Genomic DNA, 15,466 nt, shown 5'->3' with positions numbered 1-15,466 from the left:
TGATCTAACAAGACGTGCCTGAAGGTCAGAGTGAGGAGGTAAGGAACTAGTTAGCCATAGAGGCCAGGCAGTGGTGGCACACATCTTTAATCCCAGCACTCGGGAGGCAGAGGCAGACAGATCTCTGTGAGTTCAAGGCCATCCTGGACTACACAAGACTGAGCCAGTCTAAAAAAGAAACAGAGCCAGGCAGGGATGGCTCACACTTTTAATCCCAGTACTTGGGAGTCACATACCTTTAATCCCAGTACTAGGAAGGTGAAGACAGGAAGTGATATGGCTGGGTGGGAAGAGGAATATAAGGTGGGAGGAGACAGGAGCTCATTGCATTTTAGTCTTGACAGGAGCTCGGTCCTTTTCAGGCTGAGGATTCCTAGAGGTAAGAAGTCTTTCTAGAGGCAGGTTGCTCTGTTTCTCTGATCTTTCAGCTTTCACTCTAATATCTGACTCTGGGTTTTTAAAAAGACCAATTAGAATTTGTGCTACAAGAACTAGAAAGATTTGAACTTGAGTGAAGAAAGATAATTAACAGCAAATACTAATGTTAAAGTGAAAAGATTTTGATAGCTTTACATGGATTTCTAACACACCAATGGGTTCAAGTGATCACAAAGTTCCTGGAAATTAAAGGAAAAAGAAAGCCCGAGCAAAGAAACAGAAGACAGAGGAATCAAATGATAACTTGAAAACTGAAACGTACAAGAAAATTAAAAACTCAATGGACAAAGGAGAGGTCAGTGGGAAGAACCAGGGTAAATATGAAGACACTCCTTCTTCTCCACAGTTTTCTAAATTACAGTTAGATGATTGAGGCAAATGCAGTGCTATGTCTCTGAATACAGTGCATTCAAAGGAGTACTCAAGTGCTTGGAACCCAGTCGTTCTTCATCATACATGAAGCTGAATAATTGGAGGTTTCTTCTGCTGGGTTTTGGCCTTGTTTATGTCTGATCACAGCCTTAATCTTCCATCTTGAAATGGGAATATTTATCCTGTGTCATTGTATGCTTGTTGGAAGCATGTAACTATTTTTTTCTTATAGAGGTGCTCACAGTTGAGAGATTTCCTTGAATCTCAGATGAGACTTGAACTTCAGATTTCTAAAGTATTGTAGTAGTTACACACTATATGGATTTTTGAAATTGGATTGTATCTTGAGGACAAGGGGTGAAAGGTAATAATTTAAAATGATATGTTTGGATATCAAGTTGACAAGAGGTGGAATTGTGATGGTTAACCTCAATTGTCCACTTGATGATGTCTATAATTCCCTAGGGGACATGGCTTTGGGTGTGCCTCTAGAGGATTATCTTGATTAAGTTAATTGAGAAGGAAAACTTGACAACTGTGAGCAGTGCAGAATCCTGGGTTAGGATCCTATAGTGTATAAAAAAAAAAAAAAAGTAAGCTGCGCACAAGCATCCCTCCTCCTTCACCACTTCCTGATGTGTCTTGCTGCTTCAAGCTCTTGCTATTTTGACTAGTTCCTGCCACAAGGGAGTGTGCCCTGGAACTCTGAGCCAAAGCAAGCCCTTCTCCATTAAGTTACCCAGATTCATCAATTTGTCACAGAGATAAAGAAAGTAACTAAGATAATGCAACATATCACCACATAAACATGCAAATAATAGCATAACAAAACCTAGAGGGAAGAATGAGAATCAGGATCTAGAGTCACTGTAGTGACCCAAAATGTCCAATATATACTTATTTTGTTTCTATTTTTAACCTTTTTAAAGCAAATAAAACACATAAAATGATGATACTTTATTGCTGAGCTTGTGCTTTAAATAGATGTAATATGAAAGATAACAATGGCCTTAGAGGCATTAAATACTATGGAGATACACAAAATTAAGTCTCACATCACAGTGGATGTAAGTTATTATAAAACTAATACTGTCAAGTTCAAGTTTATGTGGGAATCCCCTCCGCTACCACTGACAAAGTCACTTAAAAGGGCTGGAGAGGCCACTCAGTCTTAAGAACACTGTTGCTCTTCCAGAGGACCCAGCTCAGTTCTCCCAATGGTGGTTCACACGGCTTGTATTGCCAACTCTGGGGAAATTGACTCCCTCTTCTGGTCTCTGGGGGCACCTGCACACTCACAACACTCACAGACACATATATCTGTGAATAAAGATAAACCTTAAAATATCTCTAAAAACGTGAGAGAATGATGAAAGACAGTGGAAGGTTGACGTAGAATGTGATAAGAAAAAGAAAAAAAAGGACATGTGACTTACAGGCAGCACAAAGGACAGTGGCAGGCATGGACACCACTATACCCATAACACTAAATGGAAATGAATCAAGCAATGTAATTCAATTATAAGACAAATTTTCTGATTTTTAAATTACATCTTGATAAAAATTTTACATTAAAAACTGTAAGTAAGCCGAATTGAATAATGGATCAAGAGGGAATGATGGTCCAAGGTGAGACGACCAATCAAGTGATTTAAATTTATTTATGCCAGACACCAGAACAACAAAACATATGAAGAAAATCTGATGGAACATGAGGAGAAACAATCCACTATTAGAGATGGAGAGCTCAACATTTCTCTGTCAACAACTGACAGAACACTGAGACAAAAGAAAGTCAGCAAGGGAAGAGAGTGAGAGAACAAGACTCCCCAGCCCTTGGGAAGCTGTTCAGTGACAGTGTCACACATGCCTTCCAAGGGTCCAGAGGCTGTGAAAGCCTCAAACAAAATGGAGAATTGTTGTCACAGTGGTCTCTAATCCTAAGAGGATCTAAGTAGAAATCAATTCAGAAAGGTTACTGGGAATTTTCCAAGTGCTTGTCATTGTCCACGTGGGTGACTCAAATGAAGTGAAAAAGACACCAAACTAAATGAAAATAAGAGACATGAAATCTATGAAGAACCTTAGAGTTAGAAAACTGTCTGAAATTAATAATCTGAAATTCCACTTCAAAACACCCCCCAAAGAGCAGAAGGAATGGGAAGTGTGAAATAAAGGACAGAAATCAATGATTTGACAAAGAGATAGATTTGTCAAAACTCAAAGAAGCAAGTCAAGGACTCTTTAGAAAGTGGGAAGGTGGATGAGAGCAAGAAGCAATTTATTTGCATCCTTTGGGTATTTGCCCAAGAGTGGTATAGCCGGGTCTTGAGGTAGATTGGTTTCCAATTTTCTGAGGAACTACTATATTGATTTCCATAGCAGCTGTACAAGTTTGCACTCCCACTAGCAAGGGAGGATGTACCCAAAGGACTCTCTATCCTATTACAAGGACACTTGCTCAACTATGTTCATTGTAGCTTTATTCATAATAGCCAGAACATGAAAACAACATAGATGTCCCTCAACTAAAGAATGGATAAAGAAAATGTGGTACATTTACACAATGGAATATTTTACTCAGTTGTTAAAAAAATGACATCATGAAATTTTCAGGCAAATGGATGCAACTAGAAAAACAAAATCATCCTGAGTGAGGTAACCCAGACCTAGAAAGACAAATATGGCATGTGTGTACTTTGAAGTGGATATTAGCTATTAATTAAATGACAATCAAGCTACAATCCACAAACCCAGAGAAGCCAGATAAAGAGGAGGGCTCTCGGGGGCACACATGGACTTCCTTGGGAGGGAGAAATTGAATAAATGTTATGGGTTGACTAGGGGTGGGTGGGGACGGGAGCAGAAATGATCAGGTGTGTAGGAGGAAAGGATGGAGGGTGAGAGTATGAGGAAAGACAGCTGGAATTGAGGAGCACGGAAGGATCATGTGGAAATCTAGAACACTGAAACTTCCTGGAAGCTTTAAGGGTGACCCTAGTGAGGACTCGTAGTGATGGAGGATATGGAATCTGAACTGACCATTATTTGTAACCAGGCAACACTTCCAGCCTGGGTTGCATTCAGTTGAGTTATTGGCTGAGGAAGTCCCATAGAGATCCCTAAACAACTTAAGCTGATGCTAGGACAGAAGGTAGCTCTCTAAAAACTGACAGTAGAGCCCCATTGCAGAAGACAACATCCGCATAGCTCATTGAACATAGAGAGGTCAAGCTGGTGCATGCAGGGAGCCTTCTCCCATACATGCTAATCTCTTTGATGGGAGATAGTACTTTGTAGGCTATGGAAATAGAAACCTGGACACCAACCCAGCCACAAAACCCTCGACCCACAATCTATCCAGCCTGCAAGAAGTGCTGGGGCAATGGTGGCATAGAACTTGTGGGAGTGGCCAACCAATGTTTGGTTTAACTTGAAGCTCATGCCACAAGAGGGAGCCTATGCCCTACAACACTGCCGAGATGGCCAGGAACTGGAGACTGGATAGCCCAAGGGCCTAGGAAAAAACCAAACACGACTGGCAGAAAAAAAAAAAAAATCAATGAAATGATTCCTAATGATGTTCTGCTATATTCACAGAGCAGTGCCATTTCTAGTCATCCTTTCCTTTGGCAGCAGATGGGAGTGGCTACAGAGACCCACAGCCAGACACTACACAGAAGTAGAGTCTAAATTGGAGGTTTCTATCAGGCCCCTTCCCCCTGGAGATCAGGGAACCTCACAGAAGAGGAGGAGGAAAGATTGTAGGAGTCAGAGGGGATGGAGATCTCTGGGAGAACGTGGCCCACCAACTCAACTAAACAGGGTTCGCAGAGACTGAAGTGGCAAGCACAGGGCCTGCACCAGCCTTGTCCAGCTTTGTCCAGACTGGATATGAGGGCTTGTGCCTTGTCTTATTAAATCTTATTTTGTCCTGTTAGGCTCTAGTCTCTTGGAAGCCTGCTCTTTTCTGAAGAGGAAACAGAGGCGGGGTGGCGGTGGTAGGGGGAATCTGGAGGAGAGGGGAGCTAGGGGGAGCTAGGAGTAGAGGGAGAGGAATCTGGTTGGGATGCGTTATACGAGAGAAGAATCTATGTTCAATTAAAAACAAACAAACGAATAAATAAAAATTACCCACATCATAAAGATGTATTTTTAAGGCACAGAGGTATAATTAATTAGATGAACACTCCAAACAAGATGTGAACATTTCAATGAAATGAACCACGAAGCACAGCTCAATCTGAGATAAATCATTTGAATAGTCCTATAAGAATTAAAATAAGTTAAGTTTATAATTTTAAAAAATTTCCAGGAAGACTCTTTAGTGCAAGACTATCTCACAGATGAACCTGATATTTATTTTAAGAAAAATTAACTCTGCATTTTTATTGGTTGTGGTCTTCTGTTGTGGTCTATATCTGTTGCAAAGAGAAGTTTCCTTGATGAGGTGTGAAAACTCCACTTATCTGTGGGTATACAGACAAATACTTATAGATTGTTGTTAGGAATGATGCTGGTTTAGTAAATTAGTGGTTTTAGGTTCTCCTCCATGACTTTACTAGCCACTGAATAATTAGCTAGGTTTCCTATATAAAAATACCAAGTTGTGGAGCTCCAAACCAATGGATATATTTACTAACTCTCCCACACTTGAGGCTCAGGGGAATCCCGTTCCAGAAGAAAGGGAGGGGAAGATTGTATGAGCCGGAGGATCAGGGCTTTTTCTATGAGATTGTGTCTCCTAGTAATGTCAGAAGCTACAGCAATGCAGTCTCACCAACATGACTGCCTAAACATGAGCTAAATCAGGATGACACCAGTGGATATGTCTAAGTGCATGGGGAATATTCCATGAGGCCTCAACACTACACAAGGAACTACGGACAGCTGAGGAAAGCTGGGGTGGGAGAGGCGGTCTTCCCTAGGGAAAAACACAGCATTTGGTTGTCCAGCGCCAAACAATCAGCCCTGAAAACGTACATACAAGTAGCATTATGTGGACTGAGCAAGTTATGTTTAGGAATATCTATGTATGTAATCACAATGAATGAAAAAAGAGTCCATGAAGGAGAACAGAGAGAGGCATATGGGAGGTTTCAGAGGAAGGAAAGAGAAGAGAAAAATGTTGTAATCAAATTATGATATCAAAAAAGGAAAATTAATAGCAATTATACTTGATCTTTTATAGGAGATACCAGAAGCAAAAGTAATTTTTTTCTTCACTCTACAAAACCATCATTATTCTTACCTCAAAACCATGGAAAAAAGAAACTAGAGATGAATATTCCTCATGAATATCACTGTACACCTCTTAAAATACCAGCAGATATTTATAATATAAGCAACATAATATAACATATATGTACATATATATGTCAGTGATATATACAAATAATTACATATGATGAATAGATGGATTTTATTTCAGAGATGAGGTTGGTTCAGTATTTGAAAATTGACCATGTTAACAGGTTAAAAAAGAAAAATCACATAATCATAATATTTGATACAGACAAAGTATTTGAGAAAATAGTATTAATTCAAAGTACTAGAAAAGTCACCGTGCCCTGGTAGCATCCAACTAGAAGCAAGTCCTTGTCCCTCAAACTTCTCAGCACACAGGCCATCAACAAGCCCTTTCTATCCCTCTTCCCGATACACCAGTGGTTTCCAGAAACAATTGTTCTTTCTAACCGGGAAGAGTAAGGACCCCTAAAACACAGCTGCTATTGTGCCCCAGCTCCGGCTAGAGGGGACCAATGTCAGATCATGTCACAGTGCTGAGTATGTTGATGGACCCTGATTAAATGGGAGTAGAAAGCTAAAAAATTATCTCTAAGTATTCAAAAAGCATCTTCTGAACTTGAGAGGGGCAGCATAGAAAAGTATTAGAAAGTATTTGTTTGAAAGGTATTTTAGTTCTATTTTCATTTTCTTTCTCCTTTATTCTGAAGTAATCAAGGGAAGCATCCTATATTTTTATCAAGTAGAATCAGTAATATAAAGTTTTATGAAAGTACTTCCACTTCTACATTGATATAGTAAACTGTATGAGCTATTCAAACATTGTTTTAAAACACATATGCTTGATATCACTGTGGTTTTTACTATGAGGAAGAATTGATGGGTATTGTCTTGTTTTAAAACTCTCATCTTTATACTTTTTTCCACTTTGGAGTCTGTGAAAATATAACATTAAATTTCTTATATCAATATGCTTTACAGTTGGAGGAAACAAAACTTGAGAAAAATATGTATCAAGATTTTAACAACAAACAGAGGGTTTAGAGGTTTAAAAAATACTTTCTATGATTATAAAGCTTAGAAACCTCAGTATTAAACATTTCAAATGCCTACCACTGATTTTAGAAGGTGATTATCTTCCGTAGATGCTGGGTGATAACTTTTTGTGATTTGCTTGGTTTCAGCAAATCCATGACCAACACAGAACTGGTAAAAGTGTAAAGAGTGTCTTTCAACCAGGCAGTGGTGGCACACACTCCCAGCACTCGGGAGGCAGAGGCAAGAGGATTGCTGTGAGTTCAAGGCCAGCCTGGTCTACAGAGAGTGTTCCAGGACAGCCAAGGCTACACAGAAACCCTGTCTCAAAAAATAAAAATAAAAATAAAAAAAGAAAAGAAAAGAAAAGAATAGTATCTTTCACCTTGTGGCACAGTGTAAGCATTTTCCTTGGTTCAAACTGACCGACATATTCTTTCTTATTAAATAGAATTGCACCTTTTTCTTGGGTCTGTTGTACAGTTTCAGGATTGAAGACACAGAATCTCATGGGTGACAGATATGTCAGGACACCTGGTGTGCAGGCATAAGGTGAATGCAGACATGTTGTTGTCAGTGGCTCCTTCATCAATGTAAGAGTAACATAAACATAGGCCTGGAACACAATCTGTTCTACATCAAGAAAACAAACTTATTTAAAAGCAGCACTCCATGGAACCAATGTGGTGTTCTGAAACCCCTTCCCTAAAATATATTTTGGCTTCAGTAAAACAACAACAACAACAAGACAATAGGAAAGGAAGTCTGTGGGTTGATGGGGTGGCTCAGGCAACAAGGACAGTTGTGACCAAACTTGGTAAGGTGGGTTGAATCCCTGAAACCTACATGATGGAAGTTGAGCTCTGATCTCCATGTGCACACCATGACATATATTCACTCACATACATGCATATATATAGTGACACATGCATATATATAGTGTTGGAGTACCCTGCATTTAAGGCTGCAATTCACCACGTCCAGATAGTTCTCTGAGCTCTGTGTAATACGGGAGACTCCCTATGCAGCAGGACCCTCTCTATATATCCTATTAGTGTCTCTAGGCCAGATGCCTGACCTTATTTGCAAGCTGCCTTGAGTTTGGATGCCTGACTTACCTTAAGTGTGACCTTCGGCACAGCTCCCTGCAAATGTCACCACCCACCCCACTCACCCCCCCATCACCCCACCCCCCACACCCAGTCCATATGATAATTAGGTATTGTGCTCCAGTTGTATGATGCAAATTAGGCGATGCCCCACTGGCTCCATCCTATATATTCCCCTTACTGTGAAATAAAATTGAGCTGTAACGCTTCAAATGTCTTCTGGAAAGCTATTGCCACCGTATCCACAACCTTCTGAACCCTACTCATCGCTTCTGCTCCCTCTTCTCTCACAGGCAGGTGACCAAAGATCATAAAGAGGAGGGAGACCCATGAAAACAGGTAAATAAATGTGTCAAACCTGTAAGAGGTCTGTACCAGGAAGGGAGTGGGATCCGTATTCAGCTATTCCACTTCCCATAGACTTACACCTTTCCACAACAATGTTGATGGGTTGGCGGGCTGTTGCCAAGACTGATCATTTCCCATTGTTCTAGGAACCAGTGCTACTAGCTTTACACCATCCTCAGACCAAAATGTATCATTCTGTTAACTCCTTTTATCTGCCGATTTATTGCAGAAAGAAAGAAAAAGCTGTTCCAATGTGCCAGATCCCTCTACTTTAAGACACATTTTGGGAGACTTGTAGTATTCCCAGCTAAGTCTGTAAGTCTCATTAAAATTGTAGGCTTGCTAGCTACTTTTCATAAAAGAAATTCTGTTCTAAGTTCAGCATAATTAGTCCTGATAAAAGGGCTAATCACAACACTGTGCAGCTCCGGATGAAGCGCATACTTTAAGAGCCCCATGCATTGATTTAAAAAAGCTTTGAGTACCAAGGAACAATAGATAAGACCAACACGGTTTGATAGCAAGTCTTTGAAAAAAAAACAAAATCACACAAATCTTATATCACTGAAAATTTTTAAAGAAGGGAATGACTGGTTTGGGCTTGTCAGAGTGATAAGAAGAAAAACTGTGGGCACAAAGCCTGGTAGTGCTGCCCACGCATTTGAGGTAGAAGCTTGCAGCGGTGGGAAAACTCCCCATCCCTGTGCCCTCGCATCCAAGCGCTTTTGCTGGGTTAATTATTTTGCTAGGTTCTCTGAAAACTGAGGGTCAGGTCCCTTAAGTCAAATGAACTCTTTCTGGCAGTGATATCATAGTGGAAAACTATTGGCATCACAGTGAGAGCCTAAAGTCAGCCAAGGTTCATAGGGAGTGTACTGCTGGAGGCCATGCCCGCAATCTGCCAGGCCTACCTTACTCCATGAATAAAGACATCGACATGCTGGGCTGGTCAGAGGGCCCAGCAAGGACCCAACAAAAAGCACAGACTGTTACAAGCAAATATTCTTATCTCAGTATTAAATACAAAAATTAATTTGGGTCTGATGGTAAGAACAACTGATTAGACATGATTTTAAAGGAATACATATGTTAATTTGTGAACTCAATCACAAATTTTCATTTTTTCGTGGAGAGGTTCATTAGACCAAGCTGAGGTTTTCCACTTTCCTCTGTGAATTACAGACAGAGGATGACATGGTAGATTTTGAAAAATTTTTCCCCTCCAATCAATCTTGTAGCCAAAGATATTGTCACTGTTTTTAGAATGATAACTGTGAACCTAGACTGGTTTATTTTCCAGACTACATTGAGGTGAATGTGAAGAAAGCGAGGTTTCACTTTGTTCTATGAGAGTTATTTAAACAAATATTTCTGTTCTCATTCAAGTTATAGATCTCATCATAGATCCCTGTTAAAAATGTGTCTCGCTGAATTAAATGCTAGAAGCTTAATTAATGGACTATTTACTAAAGAAAGAGAATGCATAACTATCTTGATTCTCCCTCACAAGAAGTGCATTCAGGCAGGGCAGTAATAATAGACGTTATTTCTATCTATGGACAGCAAGGATGCACTTGACATATGTTAGTTCACTTAAATTCATACAGCCACAAAAAAAGAGAAAGCAATTTCCTTTTCATCTGTTATGGTCACAGGGACTGTCCAAGGCTGAATTCTGAGGCAGAAATCCCCGCCCCACTCCCAGTGAGAATTCACTTCACACACTCTGGAAAACAAAACAAAAACCTTTAATGATAGTGAATGTCCATCTCTAGCTAGAGTTCAAAGAAGGGCCAGCCACAAAAAGCTTTTACTAACATATATACAATTTAGGCTTATGTATTCCATATATGATATCCCCCTTAAGTCTCTTTCTGGTCCTGGCCCCAGGGCACACTTTCAACACTTTAAATAGACACTGGAGTTGTAGTCTGTCTGCCTGGGCAGATGGGAGATTCACACTGCAAAGATATTGCCAGAATTATTCCTTAAGTACATCAGGGTTGTTTTCTTGCCCAACTAACATAATTGTGGCTTTCTTAAGAGAACCGGAGGCTTTTTATTTAGCAGACAAAGACTCTATGCTTGTCACCCTGCACTCCCCCTTGAGGCATGCTCTTCAATAAGGGGATAAGCCTAGTGCCCTGTTGTATGAGGGGATTCTCTCCTTTTGTTATGGGAATAGAACCTAACTGGAAGTCAATCTTGGTGACCAAACAATTGCAGAAACTTTTTCAGCAAGCCTAAACTTCAATTATGATACCAATTTCCCCTCCTGTGGTTTCTAACAAGCCTGGTCAGTGTACTAGTTATCTCTAGTCATAATGAAGTTAGTGCTCATTCAGTTAACAAGCCTGCTCAGTGTACTAGTTATCCCTAGTCATATTGGAGTTAGTGCTCCTCAGCTAACAAGCCTGCTCAGTGTTCTACTTATCGCTCAGACATATTGGAGGCAGCACTCCTTAGCTAAATTCAACTTTATGTCACTTGATGCTTCCTAAGCAAGTTTACTAGTACATTCTTTATTGTATCAACTTTATTACTTCCACCTTCCCCTGTATCAATACCAGGGAGCTCATTTGTGATGGTCACAGGAACTGCCCAGGGCCAAATACCAGGTAGTGGCACGTGCAGTTCAAACAACACAGGGCCATCTGGCCCCGTGGTGCAGCACCTGTCCTCTGTGCTTACAGAGGGCAGCTGGGGAAGCATTTTAAAGCTTTGTCTTCAGTACTGAGCACTGGTAACATCTAAAGTTCCATCCACACAGTGATGCTTTTGAACACTGGGGAATGATTGAGAGTTGCTGCTGTACTTAAAGCATGAATCAACATCGGAAGTATCAGCTGGGTGACACCCCATGGGAGGAAGGCCTCACCTTTACAGAGGAGGGGGTGAGGGATTGGTAGCGGGGAAGCCTGGGGGGAGTGGGAGGACAGATGAGAGGGCCATCTGTGGTTGGTATGTAAAATGAATAAACAATTTCTTAATAAAGAAAAGAAGAAGAGCAGCCTTCCCTGTAACTGACAACTGGACTCTCTCTGAGATCCTGCTGGAGCCTGTCAGTGAAATCCATGCCAAAAGAGGAGGTGATGCAGTACTTAACTTTGGGACCCAGGCTTCCATTTGATCTCATCATCTGATGTAAAAGTGTATTTGAAAGCCTGGCTACCACAATCTAGCCACTTCTGAGATGGCTCTGAGTCTTCAGAAGATGGCTTTCATCCTAGCTCTCTCCAGGATGTGTCTCGGCAGAACCTGCACTGTGTTTCTGAACCCGTCCTGCATAGCTTCCTGTAGCCCGCACCACACCCAGTGATCACACACCATGGTCTAAACAATACCATGTATCCTGACTATACTGTTTAGAAAAGCTAACTAAGGTTCATGGTCATCTAGGACAATTTTGTTACAGGCAGGGAATGGATTAGCTTGTAAATGTCTTTGAAGGGATGGTAGCTCATTATGAAGCTCTCAGGACCAAACTCTTCTCTCCTGCTTTCCTTAAGTCTGAAAAGACTATTCTCCCTTTATTTTGTATCGGCAATTCTGCTATCTCTAAGATTCTCCGATTCTCTTCAGACTCAGAATTTCAGTATTTTCAGGTTGTCATGCCTACTGGTACAAAGTCAGAGATCTGTGTTAGCTTTGCTTCTGTCTTTTCCTCTAGATGCGTCAAGATACACTTCTAGCCTGCCATTTGACAGTCTGGTGACTTCTTTGCATTCATCCTTTGGACTGGACAGTGTTACTGAACACACAAATTCAAGTACAGATGTTTCTTTGCCTTTTAACTCACTGTCTGTGAGCTCCATTACTGAGACTCTAGTTCTCTTCAATTTTTTTTTTTAACCAAAGACACGTGGAAACTTCCTAAGTCATCTCTCTGCTCATTGCCTGCTTAATTCTAAGCTGCTGTTGTTCAGATTAGATGTCTCGCGCCAATCAGCTTGAATGTTCATACCTATATTTTCTTCTTATTGTAGCTGATCATTTTTCATTCTTAATTAAAAAATTGTGGAGCTTTCTTTCTTAAATTTCTAAATGGCTGTATTTCTCTTTTAAAAAAATTATTGTTCTCTTGTGAAATTATTCACACTTTCCCTTTTGGGACAAGATCTTGCAATATAGACCAGGCTGGCCTTGAACTCCTAGAGATCTACCTGCCTCTTGAGTACTGGGATTAAAGGCATGTGCCACCACACCCAACCCATCTTCTGTTGTTGTCTTAGAAATAAGTTATTTCCATCCTAAAGTCATTGTTGGGTAACTTCACTACCTTAATCATCTCTTGGTCTCTTTCTGTCCTTGTTTGTCTTTTCTTAGGTTTGGTCAGTAGACAATATATGAATTTTTGTGAAATCTGAGCAATGTCAGAACTGGGAAGGCATTTCTTCAAACATCTTCCGTCCTGCTGCCTCCACAGTCCACTTAAAGAAGTCATGACTCTTCATCCTTTTAACCTTAATTATTTAACATTAACACAAATCTACCTCTCAACTGTACCACAGTGACACCCATAAGAAATGCTTCCCTTTTATCTTTGTTTTATTTTATTTTATTTATTTTATTCCTTTCTCACATATTACATCCTGATCACAGAACCAGTCATTAAATGTCTCCCAACAACAACAAAAAGCCTACCAGCCTTTCTAAGAATTAATGCCAATACTCCTCAAGTTATTCCACAAAATAGAGACAGAAGGAACATTGTCAAAATTATTTTATGAGGCCACAGTCACTCTGATATTCAAACCACACAAAGATTCCACAAAGAAAGAATTACAGACGGATTTCTCTCATGAGCATAGATACAAAAAAATACTCCCAAACCAAACACATCAAGATCATCCACCATGATCCAATAGGCTTCATCCCAGAGATGTAGAGATGGTTCAACATACAAAAGAATCAGTCAATGTAATCCACCATATAAACAAACAGAAAGAAAAAAAAAACATGATCATCTAAGATGCTGGTCAAAGCCTTCGACAAAATTCAACACCCCTTCATGATCAAAGAGATCAGGGAAATAAGGGGCACACCTAAACATAATAAAGGCAATTTACCACAAGCCAATAGCCAACATCAATTAAACAGAGAGAAACTCAAAGCAATTCCGTTAAAATCAGGAACAAGACAAGGCTATCCCCTCTCTCCATATCTATTTAACATAATACTTGAAGTTTTAGCTGGAGCAATAAGACAACTGAAGGAGATCAAGTGGATCCAAATTGGAAAGGAAGAAGTCAAAGTATTGTTATTTGCAGATGATATGGTAGTATACGTAAGTGACCCCAAAAATCCTACCAGGGAATGTCTACAGCTGATAAACACCTTTAGTGAAGTGGCTGGATACAAGATTAACTAAAAAAAAAAAAAATCAATAGCTCCCTATACATAAATGATAAATGGGCTGAAAAAGAAATCAGGGAAACAACACCCTTCACAATAGCCAAAAATAATATAAAATATCTTGGGGTAGATCTAACAAAGCAAGTAAAAGACCTGTATGACAAAAACTTCAAGTCTTTGAAGGAAGAAATTGGAGAAGATGTCAGAAGATGGAGATTTTCCATGCTCATGGATTGATAGGATCAACAAAGTAAAAATGTCCATCCTACCAAAAGCAATATATAGATTTAATTCAAACCCCATCAAAATACCAACACAATTCTTTATGGACCGTAGAAGGGCAATACTCAACTTCATATGGAAAAACAAGAAAACTTTTTTATCTCTTATCAGGTAGTTCTTCAGGACCCTTCTGAGTAAATATATGTCTACCATGCAATTTCATCATTAGATACACTCAATTGTTTAATCAATTTTAAGCTGACATATTAAAATTATAAAGCTGTATTCTATATTATTCTAGAATCTTTCTATGGGATCTTAAGAGCAAATCATATTCACATTAGCAAATAGCAAGATCTTAGGGGAAAATCTAACTTTAACTTCCATCTTTACAATTGCCGGAAGAAAGTCAATTGAATGATAGTTTACTATAACAACTAAATACCAAGTACAAAAAAAGAGGGACACAGACATAAAAATATGTTGATTTGTACATGCTACTTGTCATATAATCGGTGCTATATATTAGAAATAAATGATCACAATGATACAAAATTGGTAATTATTGTTCTCAATGTATCAAAAATTCAAAATTGTCTTAAACTTTACAATAATAAAGGAAAAGCCAGAACATATTATTAAAGGACATTTTCATCAGCTCCTATTATTTGTGTATTTTCAGTGGCATTCTTAGGAGAGCGAATGTAGCAGAATCTGTACCACTGGTGTAAAACAGATGCACAAGTCACCCAGCCCTGAGCAGTGCAGTTAGGGTTACAGAAACCAGCCAGTCCTGAGCAACCTGGTTAGGTTCATAGATATCATGCTTCCACAGAGCTTATTCAAAATACAAGTCAGTTCGAATTGCTCCTATCTTACCCAAATGTAAACCTTTAGCCTATTTTCATCTTTGAATCAGCTGATTTGTCTTACATACGGTCCTGAGTGCTCCTTGCTAAGACTCATCATAAACATGCCATGGAAATCCACCAGGGCTTGGCTGGAGCTCAGAAAACGGGAGGTAAAGGTCAGTTTTCACTGACCTCTTTAAATGCTCCTACCTGCAGATGTTGTCACGATTTCTGTAGTGTTTCTGAGGCCCATGAAGTCAAACTGATAGAGCCGCCATGATTTCTGATCAGCTGCCTCAACCGAATTTTTCCTCCAACGATAAATCATTTCTTCCTTGGGGTAGCCATCTAAAAGTAGAGCAGATATTAGCACCTGAAAATTTAGATTTATAAAAACATTATATCACTGGATAGTGGTGGTGCATGCCTTTAATCCTAGCACTCAGGAGGTAAAGCTAAGTGGATTTCTGTGAGATCAAGATCCAGGAC

The 15,466-nt window shown here is 39.7% G+C and overlaps 1 protein-coding gene across 1 annotated transcript in view; it reads right to left on the bottom strand.

The window, feature by feature from the left end:
• Nucleotides 1-15,466, bottom strand: part of Gabrg3 (gamma-aminobutyric acid type A receptor subunit gamma3) — a 593,792-nt gene that overhangs the window by 42,075 nt on the left and 536,251 nt on the right. Inside the window, exon 6 of the mRNA XM_059273650.1 lies at nt 15,188-15,325. Coding sequence (XP_059129633.1) covers nt 15,188-15,325 — 138 coding nt within the window. The remainder of the gene's footprint in view (nt 1-15,187; nt 15,326-15,466) is intronic.

This window comes from Peromyscus eremicus, chromosome 1, assembly GCF_949786415.1.
Source record: "Peromyscus eremicus chromosome 1, PerEre_H2_v1, whole genome shotgun sequence".
Classification (NCBI taxonomy): Eukaryota; Metazoa; Chordata; class Mammalia; order Rodentia; family Cricetidae; genus Peromyscus; species Peromyscus eremicus.
This window is presented reverse-complemented; position numbering and strand designations above follow the sequence as displayed.